At 39.7% G+C, this 19,934-nt stretch overlaps 1 protein-coding gene across 2 annotated transcripts; it reads right to left on the reverse strand.

Annotated features, from left to right (window-relative positions):
* Positions 1-2,032: 2,032 nt before the first annotated feature.
* PABPC1 (poly(A) binding protein cytoplasmic 1) lies at positions 2,033-19,684 on the reverse strand. Of its 2 annotated transcripts, none has more exons than XM_037048290.1 (15): positions 18,978-19,684; positions 15,704-15,897; positions 15,128-15,243; positions 12,201-12,331; positions 10,521-10,615; positions 10,055-10,192; positions 9,783-9,878; positions 6,821-7,093; positions 6,554-6,644; positions 5,722-5,832; positions 5,466-5,620; positions 4,815-4,899; positions 4,237-4,367; positions 3,339-3,432; positions 2,033-2,464 (listed from the first exon to the last, which is right to left on the reverse strand). In XM_037048290.1, exons 1-14 carry the CDS (start codon positions 19,168-19,170, stop codon positions 3,340-3,342), a joined length of 1,902 nt encoding a protein of 633 aa, XP_036904185.1. In that variant the 5' UTR covers positions 19,171-19,684; the 3' UTR covers positions 2,033-2,464; position 3,339. The 2 variants fall into 2 exon arrangements, with proteins under 2 accessions (XP_036904185.1, XP_036904184.1); XM_037048289.1 differs by having other exon boundaries at positions 12,192-12,331.
* Positions 19,685-19,934: the final 250 nt, after the last annotated feature.

Here is a 19,934-nt window from a genome sequence, read left to right on the forward strand (position 1 = left end):
TGTCCTTTTTCCGTGTTTAGATACACACTGTATCAGAGTAGCCTACAGTATTCGTACAGTAACATCCTGCACAGGCTGTGGTATTGGAGCAAAAGGCATACCACACAGCCCACGTGCACAGGGGGTCATCCCAGCCAGGTTCATGTGAGTACACTATGTCCCCACAAACTGCTCAATGATGCATTTCTCAGTACATGTCCCCATCCCCACTGTTAAGCTGTGCACAGGACTTAAGTTTAATGGCAGGGAAAACAGTCATGCACTGCACGACGTGACATTTCAGTCAGTAATGGACCGCATATATGATGGTGGTGCCGTTAAGATGACCGAGCTAAAAACTTCCTACTGCCTAGTGACGTCACAGCCATCCCGTCCCAGCACAACGCATTCCTCTCTCGTGTCTGTGATGCTGGTGTGCACACACCTCCTGTGCTGCCAGTCCTATAACAGCACCATTAGGTTTGGGTCAGGTGCGCTAAGGTAGCTCAAACTGAAGTTTGAAGTTTTTACTCCTTTAAAACTTCAAAGCTTGAACCATTTTATACTCAAATTTTGAGAAATAGAATATATACTTCTCTACCTTCCTACAACATAGAGGAAAAATTTTCCTGGTGATTGAGAAATTACTTTCATCTTAATGAACTGCCAAGCCACTTAGAGTGTAAGTCTATGATCAGATGAAATATAAGTGATTCGAATGCCTGTGGGTTACACAGATTTAAACCATGGGGTGGAGGTGGGGGGGGGGTGGTTTTGAGTGCCAAAACAGGAAGCCAAAAGTGAAAAGCTTTCCAAGGTACAGAGAATTTATAAAACTTAATCATGCAGACTGACAATGTCACAGGAATTTTTGTTTTAAAAGATATTTTCAGAGAGGGGAAGGGAGGGAGAAGATAACACCAATGTGTGGTTGCCTCTCCTGCACACCCAACCTTGGACCCAGCCCACAACTCAGGCACATGCCCTTGACTGGGAGTGGAACCAGCAACGCTCTGGTTCATAGGCTGGCACTCAATCACTGAGCCACACCAGCCAAGGCAGGAACTGTTTTATTTGGGTTTACTTGCTTCCAAAGGCAACAGAGCTGGTGGTGTTCAGACCATTCTCAAAAGTGCATTTAAATTGTTAGGGATAGCCCTGGCTGGTATGGCTCACTTGCTTGGAGCATCATCCAGTAAACTGGAAGGTCACAGGTTCAATTCCCAGCCAGGGCATATGCCTAATGTTGCAGGTTTGGTCCTCAGTTGGGTGCAAACGAGGGGCAGCCAATCGATTGTTTCTCACATCCATGTTTCTTTTTCTCCTTTTCAGTAAGAAGCATACCCTCAGGTGAAGGTAAATTTTTCACAAGTACAATACCTTGGATAAGGTATACTAAGATGAAGTCTTTATTCTTAAGACCTTTCAGAAACAAGACTTAAAATGGCTGTGGCTGGTGCGGCCCCGCTGGTTGGAGCATCCTCCAGTGCACCCAAAGGTTGTGGGACTGACTCCAGCTGGGCAGGGTGTGTATGGGAGGCAACCAGTCAACGTTTCCCTTTCTCCCTTCCTCTCTCTACAAGCAACAACAAAAAAGTCCTCAGGTGAAAATAATTTTAAAAAGCCTTAATATGAATGCTAACTTTTTGACATTTAATCAGTATAAAAATCACACCAAAGACATCCTCTTCTGTACAGAGTAACTGCTGTCACTGTCTTCTACCATATAAACAAGGGCTGAAGCTACCAATCTCCCAACCTATTAAAACTTCAATAATATAGCCATAGACTGGCATCATCTCAAAAAAATATTCAGATGGTTTAACAAATAGATACACCTTCTTTAGGAACTAAAAACAAACTCTAAATACATAAAATACTTTAAAGGTACTATCTAATGCCTCATCCTTTCCATTAAACCAAGACACTCCGGACAGTTATTATTAGTACCTTTGTCATAAAAGAGGTTCTTATGCTAATTCCATCTTATCAACTATTTACACAAGCCAAGAGAAATAAAATAGCATAACATCACTGTGCACTGTTTAAGGAGTTTTTATTAAAGCAAGAATTTTATAATCCAAATTACGATTCCTTGCTCAGTTATCAATTCTGTTATTTAAAACAGAATTGACATTCTGAGCTATTCCACAGTAAAGAATTACAAAATTAAAGAAAGGAATGTTTTAAATTTTTGTACTTTGTTGAAAATTCTTTTCCCAGGGTCTATAAAACATTAATTTGTTTTTATATTTTACTATTTTTTTTTGTTTTTTTTTGTTGTTGTTTTTAAATCAGTCAGTAATCTAGGACTAGCATGTTTGCTAGACCTGGCATTTGCTCGGTATATAAGGTCCAAAGTTTCCTTTCCTTTTTTTTTTATTTATTTTCTATTTTGCAATGTTTTTTTTCCATAATATTTAAGTTTTTCGATGTTTAGATATTTTTCTTCGGTGAAGCGCAAGTTTCATGGTCCCTGATCAATCTGTAAATGTGGGGGAAAAAAAGATTACAATCATCAAGCTTGCAGTGAGACCCAATCTTAATTATTCCAATCACTAAAAAGAGAGAATCATTACCTAAGTGATAGAGGTGCTAGGAATACCTACAATGGCTATCCTATCATAATACAGAAATGTATTAAAATTAACATAGTACACCTTAAATTTGCCTGTTGGGTATCAAACACACTTCAGTAAAAGCAAAGCCCACGAAATGAGCTTGATAAGACAACCAACACTAGCACTTGTCAGCAGCAAATTAAAGCAGTGGGCCAAACTCAGCCTGCAGCCTATTTCTGTGAAGTTTTACTAGAACTGAACCACACTCACTTGTTTACACACTGTCTGTGGTGGTTTTCACACTGTAACAGCGAGAGTCACTGCCAACAAAAACTAGGCCCACAGAGCTCAAAATACTTCCTATCTGGTTCTGGACAGAAATGCTTCGTCAATCTCTGGTCCAGGTTATACATCTACATTACCCTGTTTTCTTGGGAGTCACGAAGGGCACTAACAGCAGAGGTTCAAGATCAACTGTCATTGCTGCCACCCAAGAAAAGGTATAAGCTAGGAAAGCCCCCTAAGAGTTAAGTACACAAAGGGCCAACTCCTGTCAGAGGCCATTTAATAAAACTTCCTATACAAAATGTTTAATCATGCTTTAATTTTAAAAGTTTAAGTCAATACCAGGGTAACAGGTAAAATTTAATTCTTTTCTATTTCTACTTGTCCTTGAAAAATCAGCACTACATTTGAATTTAATAGTGAAATAATTTTCTGCTGTTTCAAAATATGTGCAAACTGTTATAAAAGATTAAGGAAACAAACTCAGAACAATGAACATGAGGGCAAGCTCACTTTAAACAGTTGGAACACCAGTGGCACTGTTCACTGCTTTCTGGGCGGCCTCCTTAGCTTGGTGGGCTTGTAGCACAGCTACAGCTTCATCGACCTTTAAAAAAAAAAGGTGGCTCTGAAAAGGAGTAACTAGAAGAATCTCAACTTAACTATACACAACTGTCCATCAAAGGTGAAAGTACAAAGAATTGTTTTAAAAATATATATTTTTTACATGTACCCTGACTGGGAATCAAACCAGCAACCCTTTGGTTCTCAGGCCGTTGCTCAATCCACTGAACTACACCAGCCAGGGCTAAAAGTAGAAAGAATTCTTAATCCAAAAACCATTCTAACTGTATGTATCCCTATCTGTTGGGTTCAATTCCACCACTGTTCTAAGAATTATGAACCCTCTTTTGTACTTATTCTCTCCCACCCAAAATTCTCCAGAGTTGAAAAATATTAGTTAATTATCACTATCTTTTTTCCCCAGTAAAGAAGTAGCAGTTAAGAGAGCCTGGATACTAGAATCAAACTGGATGTGAAACCAAGTTCTGCCACTTCCTAGCTTTGTGAACTTGGGCTAATTATTCAATCTCTCCATGCTTGTTTCCCCCCCACTTATAAAATAAGCATAATAGGTTATTGTTAGAACTTGCAGTTAATACTTCCAAAGCTCAGAACTGTGCATGGCTTGCATAGGATGGGGTAAAAGTAGGTTTACAGTTGCTCATTTGGAAAACAACACAATAATTAATAAATAATACTACAAGCACAAACTGTTTCATGTACTCACAACTGTAAACCTTCTTTTGCCCCACCCACGTATAATACTTCAAAAGCCTGGAAATACACATAGTTAAGAGATTACTAGATAAATTATAAATTTAGATTACTTTAGAACGGAGAGACTTACTTTAGAACGGAGAGACTCCGGAGACTCAAGCATATGGAGAAGTTCTGAATTATCAATCTCCAACAACATGCCAGTGATTTTACCAGCAAGAGTAGGGTGCATGGCTTGAATGAGCGGAAACAGCCGTTCACCTAAGGACAAAAACATTTAAAAAACCCTTCAATCAAAACAAATCACTGAAGCGCACCTACCATGTTAAAACAGGGATTAAGAACCTTTTGCATATAGCAAATACATGCTAACCCATGAATGACTATATCAATATTATCTTTTATGGAAAAGCCATTACTAAAACAGACTGAGATCCACCCCAAGACAATTAATTCTTGGCAGTATCAGTTTATATTAAATTGTTCAAACTCCTCCCAAACATGCGGTAGGAGTGCACAGCAAGTAGGGTGCAATACCCTATTACTCTATCCATCAGATAGCTGTCTGGGTTTAGTTAGGCAAACCACCTGTGCCGTCATTACCATGCACACCAACCCAGAGCAATCTTGCCACCATAGTGTCATTATTAGGTGCAAAAGAGGTCTAGGTATCTATTTTCTACTCTCAAGTGAGACAAAGGTACCTACCCAACATTTGCTTTTGCTCTTGAGGAGGGGCAGATGCCAACATGGAAGCAGTCAAAGGCTCCTGACCTTGTACATGAACAGCAGGCTAGATATAAAACAGGAAAATGCCTAAGTTTACAGTAGAGAAAGAGTAATGGCAAGTCGAAATGACAGTCATCACTGCAAAATCCATGAAGTGATAAAGACTGAAATCTAAACAAAGTGAAGCTCAGTGAATCAGAAATACAGCCTAAGAAAGCTATTAACACTTATTTACTCAATAACCACATGGGACAATTCCCTTTAAAAACAAACAAACAACCTAGAGTACTCTTTGGAATCAGTTTTCTGTTATGATCAATGACAGTTTTGGTACCAGGGGGTCAAAAAAAGGGTAAGCCACATCTCACAAACTTGTTTTTATTCTTTTTTTTCCTTTGAGAGCTGTGCCAAGCAAAGCTCTCAAACCTCACAAATAAATTCGGAATAGGAAATGCTGAATGCTGGCCTAATTCCTACAGTATAAGGCAGATGAGACATTGTTACATGCTATCAACTAATGGGACAATTAAGTTCTAGATCACTTAAGCTCCCCTCTATCACATGGTTGTCAATTTCTTTGATTGCAACCAAGGTTCTGTCGTGTTTACGAAGAAACCAGTCAGTCTGTACCTGCTGCATGGTAACTTGCGGCTGTGCATTAAGATGCTGTTGAGGATTGCGAACTCCCGCAGCGTATTTATACTGTGGAACGGCGCGGACAGCAGGAGTAGCTGCAGCAGCTGCAGCTGCAGGACGTGGACCCATTGTCTGTGTTGATGTGTTAGCTAAAAAACCAAAAGAAAAACAAACACCCCGCATATTTTTGTATATTTACTCTGCAACTTCAAAATGGAGATCCATTTTTACAGGCAGGGTTAAGACTCACCAACACGCTGTGTGGACATAACTCGTGGGACCTGTGAAGAAGTTGGTCTCATGGTACTAAATGGTGGTCTAGGAGCGGCTGGGCGGATAGCACCGGGCATATTTTGGAATGCTGCATTTAAAAATACAGACACACATTAACTTGGCAAAACTCAGTGAAATGTTCATGCTATTTTAGAGTTGAGGCTTGCACAAAAGGCTAAAAGTGAACAAATATAAACATGATTTTAAAAAAAGCTTTAGTCTCACTCACACCTGTAGTTAGTTTCTCCAGACTTAACAGATCAGAACAGCACTAAACAAACACTCATGTTAAGTACTTATTAACAACCGAACATGACACATGAACCTCATCCCAAGTGCTCCTGCAACACGGCGCTGTTCCACGCAGGCTACTGCCTAACCAAGCATGAAATAAGAACTGGATCCGAACAAAAATAAAACAAATAGGAAAAATCAGACAAAGCCCCACCCCCCACAGAAAACCCTCAAGAAACAAATATATATAATATATATATAAAAGTTATATTAGAGAGAATTATATATATGAGAATTAAAAAGAAAGTTGGATCCATTCTCAAACTTATATAGAACCATCAGACTAGCATAGAAATCACTCTCAATAAAGACAGGAATAAAGTATTTTTCAGATCTTTTTTTTTAAGGCTAGGATTCCTAGAATGATTACTAGTAACCATAAATTAAGAAAAAACAAGTTAACATACCATTGAACTATAACAGCTAATTGGTCTCATGTATTCTAGAATCATGTATATTTTCATCCCAAATAATCTATCCCCTTAAGAAAAAAAAAAAAAAAAAGAAAGGCTTACGATGAGGTCTGGCACCCTGAGCAGTCCAGCGAGGACTCGGTCTTAGTTGAGCAATTTGGCTAGGAGGGTAGTATGCAGCACGGTTCTGAGTCTGCAGAAAACAAGTAAATATATCAGTGAAAGAGAAAAGCAAATAATGCAACTAGCTATATGCTTTCAAAGCATTTAGCAGGTTCTCACACTGTTTAAGAATTTTTTAAATTTCAAGTAGTCCCATATATTATCACTTTTGGCACAAACAAAACATGACCAAATGCAAAACTCTACCTGTGGGATAGCTGCCATGAAGTAACCTGAAGGAGGTGCTGGCTGGTAGGGGTTGATCACGGGGTTCGGCACAGCTCTCACACTCGCCATTCTCTGCATGTACTGGTTAGTGAGGTGAGCCTGGCGTTCTTCTTTGCGCTGAGCTAAAGCTACATACAATGGCTTGGTAGCCACGATTCTACCATTCATCTCTGTAACTGCTTTAGTGGCTTCTTCGGGGGAGGAGAAACATACAAAACCAAACCCTTTGCTGCGACCACCCTCCATCATAACCTATTGAAAAAAAAATATTAAACAAGGTTAATGCAATGGTAGAAAAGGGCACAAATGGAGAGTATTAAAATTATAACCACTGACTCAAATAAATAAACCTGTTAATACTTCCACCATTTTTTCCACAATTTTTCCTTAATATCCAAATATTAATGGCAAGCTACACACACCCATTATCCTAGCCAAAGGAGGAAGTGAAGGGGTAGAGGTACAATAGCAACTTCTTAAGATATTATTAAGATCTTCAATAAGGTCTAAATATCTAATACATTCAAGGCCTACCTAAATTTAACCCTTAGCACCACTGGAAATATCCACAATTAAAACCTGACTCTTCTAGCAATTCAAGTTAACAAATGCTTCACTACTCTTTAGAGAGGAGGTGGTGAGGGGAGGGAAAGCAATCGAATCTTATAAAACTCATACAGCAATAAAACAGACTCCAATAATCTCGCTTACATGTGAGGAAAAAAAAAGAAAAAAAAAACACCCTCTCCCATCCCAAGTTCATGGATACAAAAAACATGGTGTGTGCCAGCTGGGGTAAGAAAATTGGGTAAGGGGATTAACGGTACAAATTCCTAGCTACAAAATGAACCATGAGACAGTAGGACCTATAATTAATAATAATGTATATTTGAAGTCTGCTAGATCTTAAAAGTCTTTTCATCACAACATACACAAATACTGAGAAGCTCTGTTGTAAACCTGAAACTAACATTTGTAAGTCCATTACATCTAAATTTTTACTAAAGATTTTCCTTATTTATTTTAGAGAGAAGGGAAAGAAGAGAAAGAGAGGGAGAGAACATCAATGTGCAAGAGATACACAGATCAGTTGCCTCTCACACACCCCCAGCTGAGGACCTGGCCCACAACCCAGTCATGTGCCCTGACTGGGACTTGAACCACTGACCTCTTGGTTCACAGGCTGGCACTAAATTCACTGAGCCACACCAGCCAGGGCTCAATTATATCTAAATTTTAAAAAGAGTCCAGAAACATACCCATGCAACTATGGGAATTTAGGAAGTTAAAGTTAACATTTTAAAAATAGTGGGGAAAAGATGGACTTTGAACTATTTAATACATGGTACCCTGGGATAACTGGAAAGAATTAAGTTAGCTCTCTTATTCACATCACATTACAAAATGAAATCACCAGACAGATTCTCAATCTGAACATAAAATGCAAAAATATAGGAAAACTCTGAGGTGACACAAGATCCTGAAGTCCAAGACTGAAAGAAAATATTTGCAACACTAAACAAAGGGCTGACATAAAACTGTCCCAACTTAATCAAAGACGACCAATGCAATATAACAATGTGCAAAGAAAGGCAAAAACAATAAACACACGAGAAATAGACCACCATTTTCTACTAAACCGGTAAGACTAGTTAGTAGAAATCTGTTTACCCACAAACCGGCAGCTTCAACCCTAGAACTTTAGAAACACGGGCACATGTGCAGAGATAACTACAGAATACGTATGGTACAACCCTGTTTTCTAAAACAGATATAAACTGTTTGGACAAGCATGAAACATTAACGCCACCTGAACTCCCTCTCGGAGACAGAATGAGGAACACAGGGGTCGTCCTTTCCCTTTTTCCCTTCCGCCTCAAACAATGTGTTTTCTTGGCAAGCATTATTACCTCCTCCTCTAAAATAAATTCCTGCCAAATTTTTCACCTCCTTTAATCTACAAAGGACTTTTAAAAAAGGGTTCAATAAAGATTCTCCTTTGTGAAACATGTACGCATCACCATACATGCAAAATAAACTGATGCACAATATTCACCTTAAAAAACTCTCAGGGAACAATACTGAGGACAAACACACTCAAGAATAAATTCTATTATACTCCAGGTACCCTTACAAAAGCACAGGCTGAAACACAAGGCAAACACATTACTTGCTCCCCCGGTCAAGGGCGTTCCCAGGAGAAGCTGAGTAGAAAGATGAGCCACAGGTCATTCCAGAGCACTGAGTTTTAATTTTTCCTATACTCTTTTGAGAATACAACTAAAGTTTTAGGCACTTCTCCCACCCCCTTCACATCCCCACAGCAAATACACACGCACAAAACTACATACGGAGGGATTCTTGAACCTTGAACACCATAAAAACCACCTAGGAAAGAGGTACTTCAACCAAAATTCCGGAAATTAGAACAGAATCTTAATGCTGTATTTCTCACTTTCTAATTTCAAGTAAAAAGAAAAATGACCCCTCTTTACTTTATAGGGCTTCAGTTTGACTCCCCAGAATGAGTAAGTAAACACAGATTAGCCAACTAGTTAACAAGAATAGTTCACTAATAAACTGCCTACTTTAGCCAGTAAAATTATGGGTTTAATAGAGTGTACAATGGTGTGTATCACTAAGGGTCGATTGATTAGTTACAGTCATCTACTGCAGCCTTCCTCAGGAGAGAACTCAGAATTCTCCATCTGCAAAAATAAACCATGGGGCTACATATCCGCTTCAAATTTCAATGTTTTTTAAGTGATGAAGCAAAAATTTGATTCCAGAAAAAAGACTGGGGGGGGGTGGGGTGGGTAGAGAACCCTATGTGACTATTTGTTTACAAATTAAGAAACACTTATCAATGTGAAATTTAAAATATTTATATCCATGGATTTTTTTCCAGAGTCTTGAAACAAACAAACCATCACACGCTTACCTTTGCACTAGTGATTGTACCAAATGGAGAAAACTCTTTCCGGAGACGTTCATCATCAATGCCATCATCAAGATTTTTCACATAAAGGTTAACACCCTGAAAACACAAAAACAAAACACTGTACAAAACAGGAGGAAACACGGCAGTACTTCAGTCCATGTTCTTCTCCTTTCCCCCTCTAACCCCCCAGGTACCTGGCAGTAAATGAAATGAACATAAAAAATAGATTTCCTCATCCCTGTCTTATTTTGCTTGTTCAATTAAAAATGAACCTGGTATCTGGTGATCCTATCTTGCTTCATCTGTTCAAATTTGCGCTTAAGTTCCGTCTGCCGTTCCACTTTTTTCTGAGCTCGGCCAACGTAAATTTGTTTTCCGTTAAGCTCCTTTCCATTCATCTCATCCACAGCCTTACAGAAACCACAAAAATTTTAATTACTAACTTGAAATATGGAAGTTCGTTTCTTTAACAATGAAGAAAATATATTAGGTTATGAAAGCTAAAGATAAGAACCATCACAAAAACTAAACCTTGATGTTTTAGAAATATAAAGATTCCCAATTTATGCCCTCAAAATATATAAAATGCACAATACATGTAGAGATAAACCTGTAAAATAGCCAATGGCATGAATGCAAATTTCAACATAAGAACAAACCAGTTTTATACTCTCCCTTTGCTAGAAAATACAGAAAACCCACAGTGCTTTTTATTAGTGTTTAATATTAAAGTCTTACTTTCTGTGCATCTTCATGCCTTTCGAAGCTTACAAATCCAAAACCTTTGGATTTTCCATTTTCATCAGTCATTACTTTCACACTCAAGGCAGGCCCTGAAAAAGTTTTTTAATAACTCAAAGACATGCCACACAACATTTAGTTTATACACTTCCAATTTCAACACTCAAAAACAAAGCCCTGCAAGGGCACTAAATATTCTCCTCAAAGACCCTTTACTTCCACTAAGAAACTAAGTAAATACTCCATATTCCCTGAAACATTCCTACTTCCAATTATGGAGGTATGTTTTCCCCATAACTATAAAAAACGTAGTGTTATTTTATTAGTAGAAAACAAATGTGTGTCAATTTTTTTACCCAACATTTTTTTTTGATGTCAGAATTAACGAATAACAATTCCTCACGCCCTGGCCCACTTAATTTCAACAGGTAGTGAAGGAACGTTAGGGTCTGCTGTTTGGGAAGACAGAGAATCACCTGAAGGAGGCAGCATGTTTCTGAACTCACATGCCTCCCTCCACCCCCTGAAGCGAAAAGACACTTAACTGAGGTGAGCAGTTATCTCAGATAGGCAGGGCAAAATGGCAAACAAATAAACAAACAACCAAACAAGCCACATTTGATGACAAAGACTTTACAAGATACACTGGCACAGGCAGGCTGCTACTTTTGCTGTGCCTCAGTCCTAAGGCTGCAATTCCCACCTCTGCTCTGCAAAACCACAGAGAATGTAACCGACAAGTTTACATATTGGTGGTCAAATGGACATCATTCATCTGGGATACTAAGTGGTTAACAGTACCCAATCCAACTCTAAAAATAGCTTCTAATTAAAAAGATGAAATATACAAAAGCCAATCACAAAAGAAAATCTGAATAAGATACAAAGTCACATTTTCCTAATCTTACTCAATTCATCTTTGTGCAGAATAACTTTTTTGCTTAAAGGAGTAGAGGTTCAATGTGGCATGTTAGCTTGGCAATAAGAAATTATTAGATTTCCTAATTCTTTATTATTTTAACTGCTTAAAGAAAATTTCAACACAAGGGAAAAAAGGGTACGGGGCAAACAAATCATTTACTACACTTTAAGTTCAGGGGTGTCCAACTTTTTGGTGTCTCTGGGCTACTTAAAGTTTAATCAAGTTATTTTGAAATACAAGGGAAGAATCATTAAGACATCATGGATTCAGAAGACCACTCCATGGAGATATCCTTGGAAAATCTGGGCCTTGTCTGTAAAAGTCAGTTTACATTGCTCAGATGTGATGCTACTGATGAGATGGACCAGAGCCTAAAGCCCGCCAGCTTTCCCGTCCCATAACTAAAGACTGCACTCTATCCCAAGCCGGCTGTGTCACATGCACACCTGATGAGAGGGACCTGGGTGTGAATAAGTCCACCACAATTTAAGATATTAAATCTGGTCCAATTACAGTCACACCTTACTGTGCTCATATAATGCTATTTAATCTTTAAATGGGATAGATTTCTATTTATATATCACTTTGTACTATAATCGACTATTAGTAGTTTAGTCCACATAGCTGCAAATATTTTAAGTACCACATAAGTCTCATTTCATTTAGTTTTGGTGTAAGGACCCAAAACTAATACTGAGCAATTACTCAGAACTTTTGAGTGTAAAAATTTAATTCAGACACATTACCAAACTTGCCAAAGAGATCCTTAAGGCGCTCATCATCCATGTCTTCTCCAAAATTCTTGATGTAAACGTTGGTGAACTCTTTTGCCCTAGCTCCAAGTTCTGCTTCTCGTTCTTTACGAGACTTAAATCGTCCAACAAATCTAATAAAATATGTAAGGACTATAAAATTAGGTTCCATTTTATGAAGTTCAGATTAGTTAAGCCCGATGAATTTGTAAATGTCACAGATAATTCAGAATCTGTACTAAAGAGCACACTATAAAATGGAAGTAGAGCCTCAAGTGAAGAAATAAAAACCTAAAACAAAAAAAAACTTTGTAACTACAATCATAAAAGAGTATTTTTCTTTATTGGATTTTTGAGAGAGATAGAGAAAGAATCACTGATTTGTTGTTCCACTTACTTATGTATTCATTGGTTGATTCTCTCATGTGCCCTGATTGGGGATTGAACCCACAACCTCGGCATTTGGAGACAACACTTTAACCAGTGAACAACATAACCGGGCAAAAACCATTTTTCTTAATACATACTTCTCTCTTCTGTCCAGCTAATCCAGGGTTAAAGAGATTATACCTTTACTACAGATGAGTGGGATACCAATGAAAAGATGTAAAAGCTTTCATTCTGCTATTTGGCACTTTGTTTGCAATCTCCTAACTTAAAATCTAACTTAATTCTGTAGTCTTAACACAATAACCTGGCATAATTTTCTTTGCAAAATTACCAAGACAGTGCTTAAAAATCTAGTGTTCCCCGCCCTGGCTGGTGTAGCTCAGTGGATTGAGCGTGGGCCTGCGAACCACACAATCTCGGTTCGATTCCCAGTCAGGGCACATGCCTGGGTTGCAGGCCAGTTCCCAGTTCCCGGCAGGGGACGGATGAGAGGCAACCATACACTGATGTTTCTCTCTCTCTCTCTCTCCCCTTCCCTTCCCCTCTAGAATAAATAAAATCTTAAAATAAAAATTTAGTGTTCCCAATATAAAAGTAGTACACATCACTGAAGAATATACATAAAAAGTAAAAAAAAAAAACAAAAAACTATATTCCCATTCAAGTCATGATTCATTTTTAATGTAATGTCTTTGTTTTCTGTGTTTAAAAACATTAAAGGAGATACCTATGTTTTATTTCCTTATATCAACCCCCCACCCACCCATATGGTGGTACTTTTCCATGTTATAAATGTTCTCAATGGGAGCATATTATTATTCTATTATGGCCATCATTATTTACAAAACCTTTCTGCCTTAAGACAGAGTTGCAGAATTCAGTGGTTCGAATAGTGTATAAATGATTTTAAATTTATAGTCAAACTGTTTTCCAAAATGATAGTATCATTTTACATTCAGAACAGCAACAAATCAAGTCTTTATTTAACACAGACCAACACACAAACACGTTTTCATCTGCCAGTGCTAATGGTGGTGAAGATTTTTCATATAAAGATGTACTCTAAGCCCTGGCTGGTGTGGCTCAGTGGACTGAGTGCTAGCCTGCGAACCAAAAGATCAGGGCTTAGATTCCCAGTCACAGCACCTGCCTGGGTTGTAGGCCAGGTCCCCCTTTGGGGCCATGAAAGACAACCGACTGATGCACCTCCTGCACATCAATGCTTCTCTCTCTCTCTCTCTCTAAAAATAATGAAATTAAAAAAAGGATGCACTCTTTGTAAACGTTCATATTAAGGAGTTGCTGGTTTTTTTAGACTTGGGCACTTCACATATTACAAAGTCTCTTCACTGTAATTGACAGACTACAAACAGCTAACACGTGCATGACTCCTCCGTGTAGACTGACAATGCCACTTTGATGCACTGGTTTAAGAGAACCATGCCTTTAGAGTGACGCAGTTGACTTATAACCAAACCCAATTTGTACATCATCATTACACAGCAACATGGACCTCACAGCTCATTTCAGTATGACCAGACAGCAGAAACTGGCCAGACACACTGGCACTGAGGGTGAGACATTTGATTTGTCATTTGTTTGGGCTCATAAAATCTGTATTGTTACAACCTGTAACAGAAATAGTCTTATACATGTTTTATCAATGCCATTATTTTAAGTTTGCAACTTTTAAGATCAAATTTATTTCAAAAAGTTTAATCACAAAGACTTCTGGTTTAATTCAGCTTTTTATTTAAGGGGATGGAGTTTCAAAAGGTTGGGAAAAAACAACTTTAAAGTCCACCAATAATTCCAGCAGTATAACCAAGTAAAGAGCCACCCTGGGCTCAGAACTTAAACCACAGGGTTTGTATCCTAGCCCAACTGGGTTTGTATCATGCCAGCTTTTAATTATAGGCAAGTTAGTTTAGCCTCAGTCTCCTCAAATATAAAATGGGCTAATCGCTACTTCTGGAACTATGATCAAGTTTCTGTTTGAATTTTTATTCAACTATGCACTTATTTTGAAATAGCTTTATATCCTGGTATAAAGCTTTTTTATGTTTTATAAACATAATATCCCCCCTTTATGTTTTTTTTGTTTGAATGTTGATTATTTCATCAATTCACTTTATTTGTATGTTACATTGAATAGAGAAAAGGCAATTATAAAATCTCTCCCAAGATGTGGTTTGTTCATTTTCATTCTAACTACATCTCTTTTATTTTTAATATTTGCCCCAGGATATTCCTTTTTTTCTTTTTTAATTGACTTTATTTAGAGCAAGAGGAAAAGCAAGAGAGAGCCGGGAGAGAAACATCACGTGAGAAAGGATACCCTCTATCTGTTGCTTTGGGCCACGCACCCTGACTGGGAACTGAATCCACCACCTTTTAGTGTAAGGGGTTAGACCCAACCCCTGGTAGCCAGGGCCTAACTGTATCTCTTTAAGAGCACAAGTACATTAACTTCAAAAATTAATTTGTTGGTATAAGCTATTAAAAAGAGATTTGAAGTGTGATTAAATATTTATACTTACACTTTGCGATCATTTAGAAGCATCCCATTCATTTTTTCAATAGCTCTTTCAGCTGCTTCCTGTGTTTCAAAATGCACAAACCCGTAACCCTTGGAGCCATTTTCATCACAAACCACCTAGGGAAAAAATGTGCACCAATTTTTCATTACTTACTATTAATTGCTAACCAATGCTCAGAGGACAAGGGGTGGCTTAGGGGACCTGATACACCAGCACATACTCATATTTGAAAATTCATGTATAACTTTTGACTTCCCAAATACTTAAGCTGTCCCTCAGTATCCTTGGGCCGGGGGCGGGGATTGGTTCCAGGACCCTCCACCCCATGGATACCAAACTCTGTGAATATTCAAGTCCCCTATATAAAAGGGTGTAGAACAACCCATAGTCAGCCCTCTGTACCCAGTTTCTCAACCACAGAAAAAAAAAACTGCATTAAGTGAACCCACAGAGTTCAAATGCATGTTAAGGGTCAATTGTAACTTGTCAGTAATAGACAGTATGGTTACGGTTTTAAGGAATAAACTACAAGTGGCTAAAACAGTGTGAATGTTTCCCTGTCACATTTTTGCTTACCTTACATGAAAGGATGTTACCAAAAGCAGAAAATGTATCATACAGTGCTTTATTATCAATAGATTTGTCCAAATTTTTAATGAATATGTTGCCCACTCCACTTTTGCGAAGTGATGGATCACGCTGAGACCACATGATGCGAACTGGCTTGCCCTTAATAACATCAAAATTCATGGTGTCCAAAGCACGCTCCGCTGCAGGAAGAACAATTTCCATAGTGACTTATTACTTCAAAACTTTTATGGGCCACCTGAAATTTTACGAACTATTGTGTGTGGGAGGAGTGGTTGGTTGGGCACATGGTCTACTTCTAATTTCAAGATGGCTAGACCTTACCTCACACTAGTTGAGATTTAAATGGTGTGACACATAAAGAGAATAGGAAAAACCTCAAATTTCCCATCGGTAAAAGGATGACATCACTAATAATATATTTCAAAAACAATTTCTTCATTTAATTTCCATTATGTTTATAAAAGCACCCTTTTGTTCCTAGTCGATGTTAAGCATGATTCCCTTTCATATAAAATCTGCTTAACGAGCTATATAAGACATTAGACAATTGAAGAGTATCCACAGAATAAGAGTAGTCTATGAATTTATAAGCATGTTAACTTCTTCCTTATTACTTGCCAAAATTGGTCTTTTCATTGGCAGCTTATCCCTGCCAATTTTACATAAAAGTTAGTCAATTTGCTTAAAAAATATTTTGGGAGGGATCTCAGTGATTTCATGGCCACAACTTCCTGCTGCCATATAATCCAAAACAGGGAGGGCTCCATCTGTCAGGACCCAGATTTGAATCAGGCCTTAAAAACTAACATGAAGTCGGACATACTTAGCCCTGTTAACCCATAATTTCTGAACTACCAGGTCTACGATACTCATAATTCACTATCAATGCTTCCTTGACCTATAAAGCAATTTTAGCATAGATCACTTTTGTACCTAACAGCTGATAAATTAACCAGTTGTTTTTGGATAATGCTAAAAATTTCAAAATCGACCAGTTATTTCAAGATCGATTTCGAGATCTATTAAAAATTATGTGCACTTATATCATTAAAGAAACATTTAATAAAGAAGTTGAGACTCTAAATTAAAGGAAAAAATCCTTAATTAAAAAAGACCAGTCCCTCAAAGGGAGAAAAACACAGTTTATTTTTAGTTCTACAATATCTACACCAAGTTTCACAAATCTCATGCCAATGTAACTGTAAAGTTATTGGGAGGAGAAATTTTCTGGCCACTTCTTTTTATAAATGAAAGCCTCATTTTCTAGAAGGTAATGCCAATCTGCAGTCAGCTCATTATCAATTGACCACACCTACTCAGCTCTCTAGTTTTTTAGCTGACTTTGCTTGAGCCTCTTTTTTGAATGAGTCACCTCTTCCTGTTAAATTGAAAACTAGTCACTTTCAGAAACTATTCTACAGGTCCGACCATGCAGCAATAAGAAAGAAAAGGAAAAAGAAAGCACTGAAAAAACTATCTGGAAGGATAGTAATTTGTACCTACAGAAACCAAATAAATGGAAGATGAAAAACGCTGTCTGCTTTTGAGGCGTCACAGCACTACTCTGGTGGTACAGACCGATATAACCGTGGTAAGCCAATATTCGACTTTTCAAATCCTAAGAAATTAAAGCTACCATTTTCCAGTCTCTAGGATTTGTTAAGGTTTTTCTATCAACTCTTTAGATTGTGATTACCTGATCCACAGTTATGTTCCCTACTACGACTTCCTCTTCTATTCAGTGATCAATCTTGCCCAAAGTTGGGAAGAACTGCTATGGAATGACATTTGGTGCTACTGCTTACAGAGCAAAAAGGGCAAGAAACCTGCAGTGCAGTTTAAAAACTTCTGGCTGTCACTCAACAGCCTGCATACCCGAAATCTCAATATTCATTTTACCCAGCGAAAAGCTGATCTTTAAAGTAACCTAAGTTCTACTAAATAAATTTAATTTAAAAAAAGGCTTAAATCCCACCCTTAAAGCCTTTTCTACAAAAACAAAAAGAAATCCCTTATATATTTTATAACACTTTATGTATATTTAAGTAGCCTGGAGGGGAATGCAAAACTGGGCCATAAAATCAACTTGAGGCTGACTTGCAATTCAATTGATTCAGACATAGAGAAAAAACCTTGGCAACAAGCATCAAGTCACATATCTTATCTACTAAAAATTGTTTTTGTGAACAGTTTAACTTCAAAATAAAAATACAAAGTTAGCAATATATTTCCCCATAAGATTCAAGCTAATTCGAAATGTTATTCAGTTCTCAATTACTTAATCACCCCCCACGTTTTCTGGATATTCTGAACCACTTTTAAAAAGAAATCAAGAAACCTGAACTACTCCAATGCCACATCATAATGACCCAGTCCACAATGTGCTCACACTAACATTTTACATCCATATTTTTAAGTAAAACCCCTCAAAAGTCAAAGAAACTATTTAGAAAAAAGAAAAGTAAATTCTGAACAAATCACCAGTACTATGAAACTACTCTAAGAAAATGACTAAAATGACCCAAATTGCCTGAGAAAACGATGGCCTTTAAGGGGTCACCCTCCGCATGCCCTCCTACAACCTTGCTTGAAGTAGGAGAAAACCCCAAAAGCTCTGCTCATTGGTAATTTACATTTCTAGAGAGCCATCAATCCCTGGTAAGTTATTATGAATGGAGTCAGAAACTTAGGACCTCCACTACGTCACCATGTTAACTTTATTCTAAAGCCCTGTGTCTGAGCCAGTAGCACAAACAGGCCTCGGGCCTGTGAGGTTACCGGGTTCAACACGTGGTATTTTTCGAGCACCGACCCATAGCACTTCCTCCCGGTGCCGGGTCGCAGGCAAGTGAGCCAGGTGGTAGGAGCGCCTCTACCTATTACCGTAAAAGGGGGTTCGGCACTCGACCCCAGAATCCCGCGTCTACTATCGGAAGCGCCGTGGAAGAACCCAACCTCACCAACCCTTCCAGCGCGTCATCACCCTAAAGTTTGAAAGCGGCTGAGGCCGAGAAAATGGTTGCAAAGGAGGAAGTGGCCAGGCGTGGAAACGGCGTGCGGCTGCCTCCTGCCCGTGTTCCCACGGGTACGGGGAATGGGGTCTGGGCGCCCGAGCCTCTCCCTGCCGGCCCTCCGGTGCGGGGTTAAGTGTGACATGCCCTCCCGCCGCTCCCCACCCCGGGCCCGCCAGCCTAGCCCGGCAGCCTGCCGCCGCCCGAGCCTCATGGTTACCCGTCCGCCCGCCGGGCCCGACTCTCACCGTCCGCCGGCTGCTGGAAGTTCACATACGCGTAGCCCAAGGAGCGGCGGGTGATCATGTCCCTGCAGACCCGGATGGAAAGGATGGGCCCGGCCGGGCTGAACTTCTCGTAGAGCATCGCCTCGGTCACGTCGGGGTGTAGGTCCCCCACGTAGAGCGAGGCCATAGGGTAGCTGGGGGCGCTGGGGTTCATCTCGGCACGGCTGCCCACAGGGCCACAGGCCGCGACCTTTCCGTAAGAGAGCTAGTGCTGGGGCCGGGGGCCGGAGCCGGGGGGAGGGGAGCGGGGGCAAGCGCAGAGGGACAAAAATCAACCGGAATCGAAAACTACTCAACAGCCGCAGAACGAGGTCGATCCGCTGCCGCTGGCCACTGGCTGCCGGCTGCAGCTGGGGAGCGAGGGTGGCGGTGTCGGTCCGGGCAGCGAGAAGGCCTCGGTCTCTTGGTTCCTTCTTGGAGCTGCTGCGGGGCCGCGGGCGGGTCGGTCTCGGCTGCTTCACCGGGTTATTTTATAAAAAGGAAGAAAAAAATAAAAGTCTCCGGCGGGGGAGACGCGGATTTTTTGTAAATTTTTTTTTTGGTTTTTTAAAAGATTTTTTTAGATTTTTTTGGGTTTTTTTAAATAATAAATGTGTGTTCCGAGCCCGGAGCACACACTCCGCACTCTCAGCACTAACCGCCGGGGAGAAGGGGAAGCACCGCCTCCTGCACCCTCTATTTATATCCCACGCGGCACTCGCCCCGCCCCAGCGCGTCTGACGCTAGGGCCCTACGTGAGCGTCAGCGCCGGAGGAGGAGAAAAGAGAGTGAGAGGGAGGAGGGGAAAGAAAACGGGAGGAAGAACAAGCGAAGAGGAAAGGAGAGGTGGCGACCGCGGCGGCGGCTGCGGATAGGGGGTGGGGTTGAACCGGAGGGATGGGGGTTCTGCGCATGCGCCGCAGCCGGGGGCGGGGCCCG

Source organism: Sturnira hondurensis, unplaced genomic scaffold (genome assembly GCF_014824575.4).
Source record: "Sturnira hondurensis isolate 20B ecotype Veracruz unplaced genomic scaffold, ASM1482457v3 Scaffold0006413, whole genome shotgun sequence".
NCBI classification, from domain to species: domain Eukaryota; kingdom Metazoa; phylum Chordata; class Mammalia; order Chiroptera; family Phyllostomidae; genus Sturnira; species Sturnira hondurensis.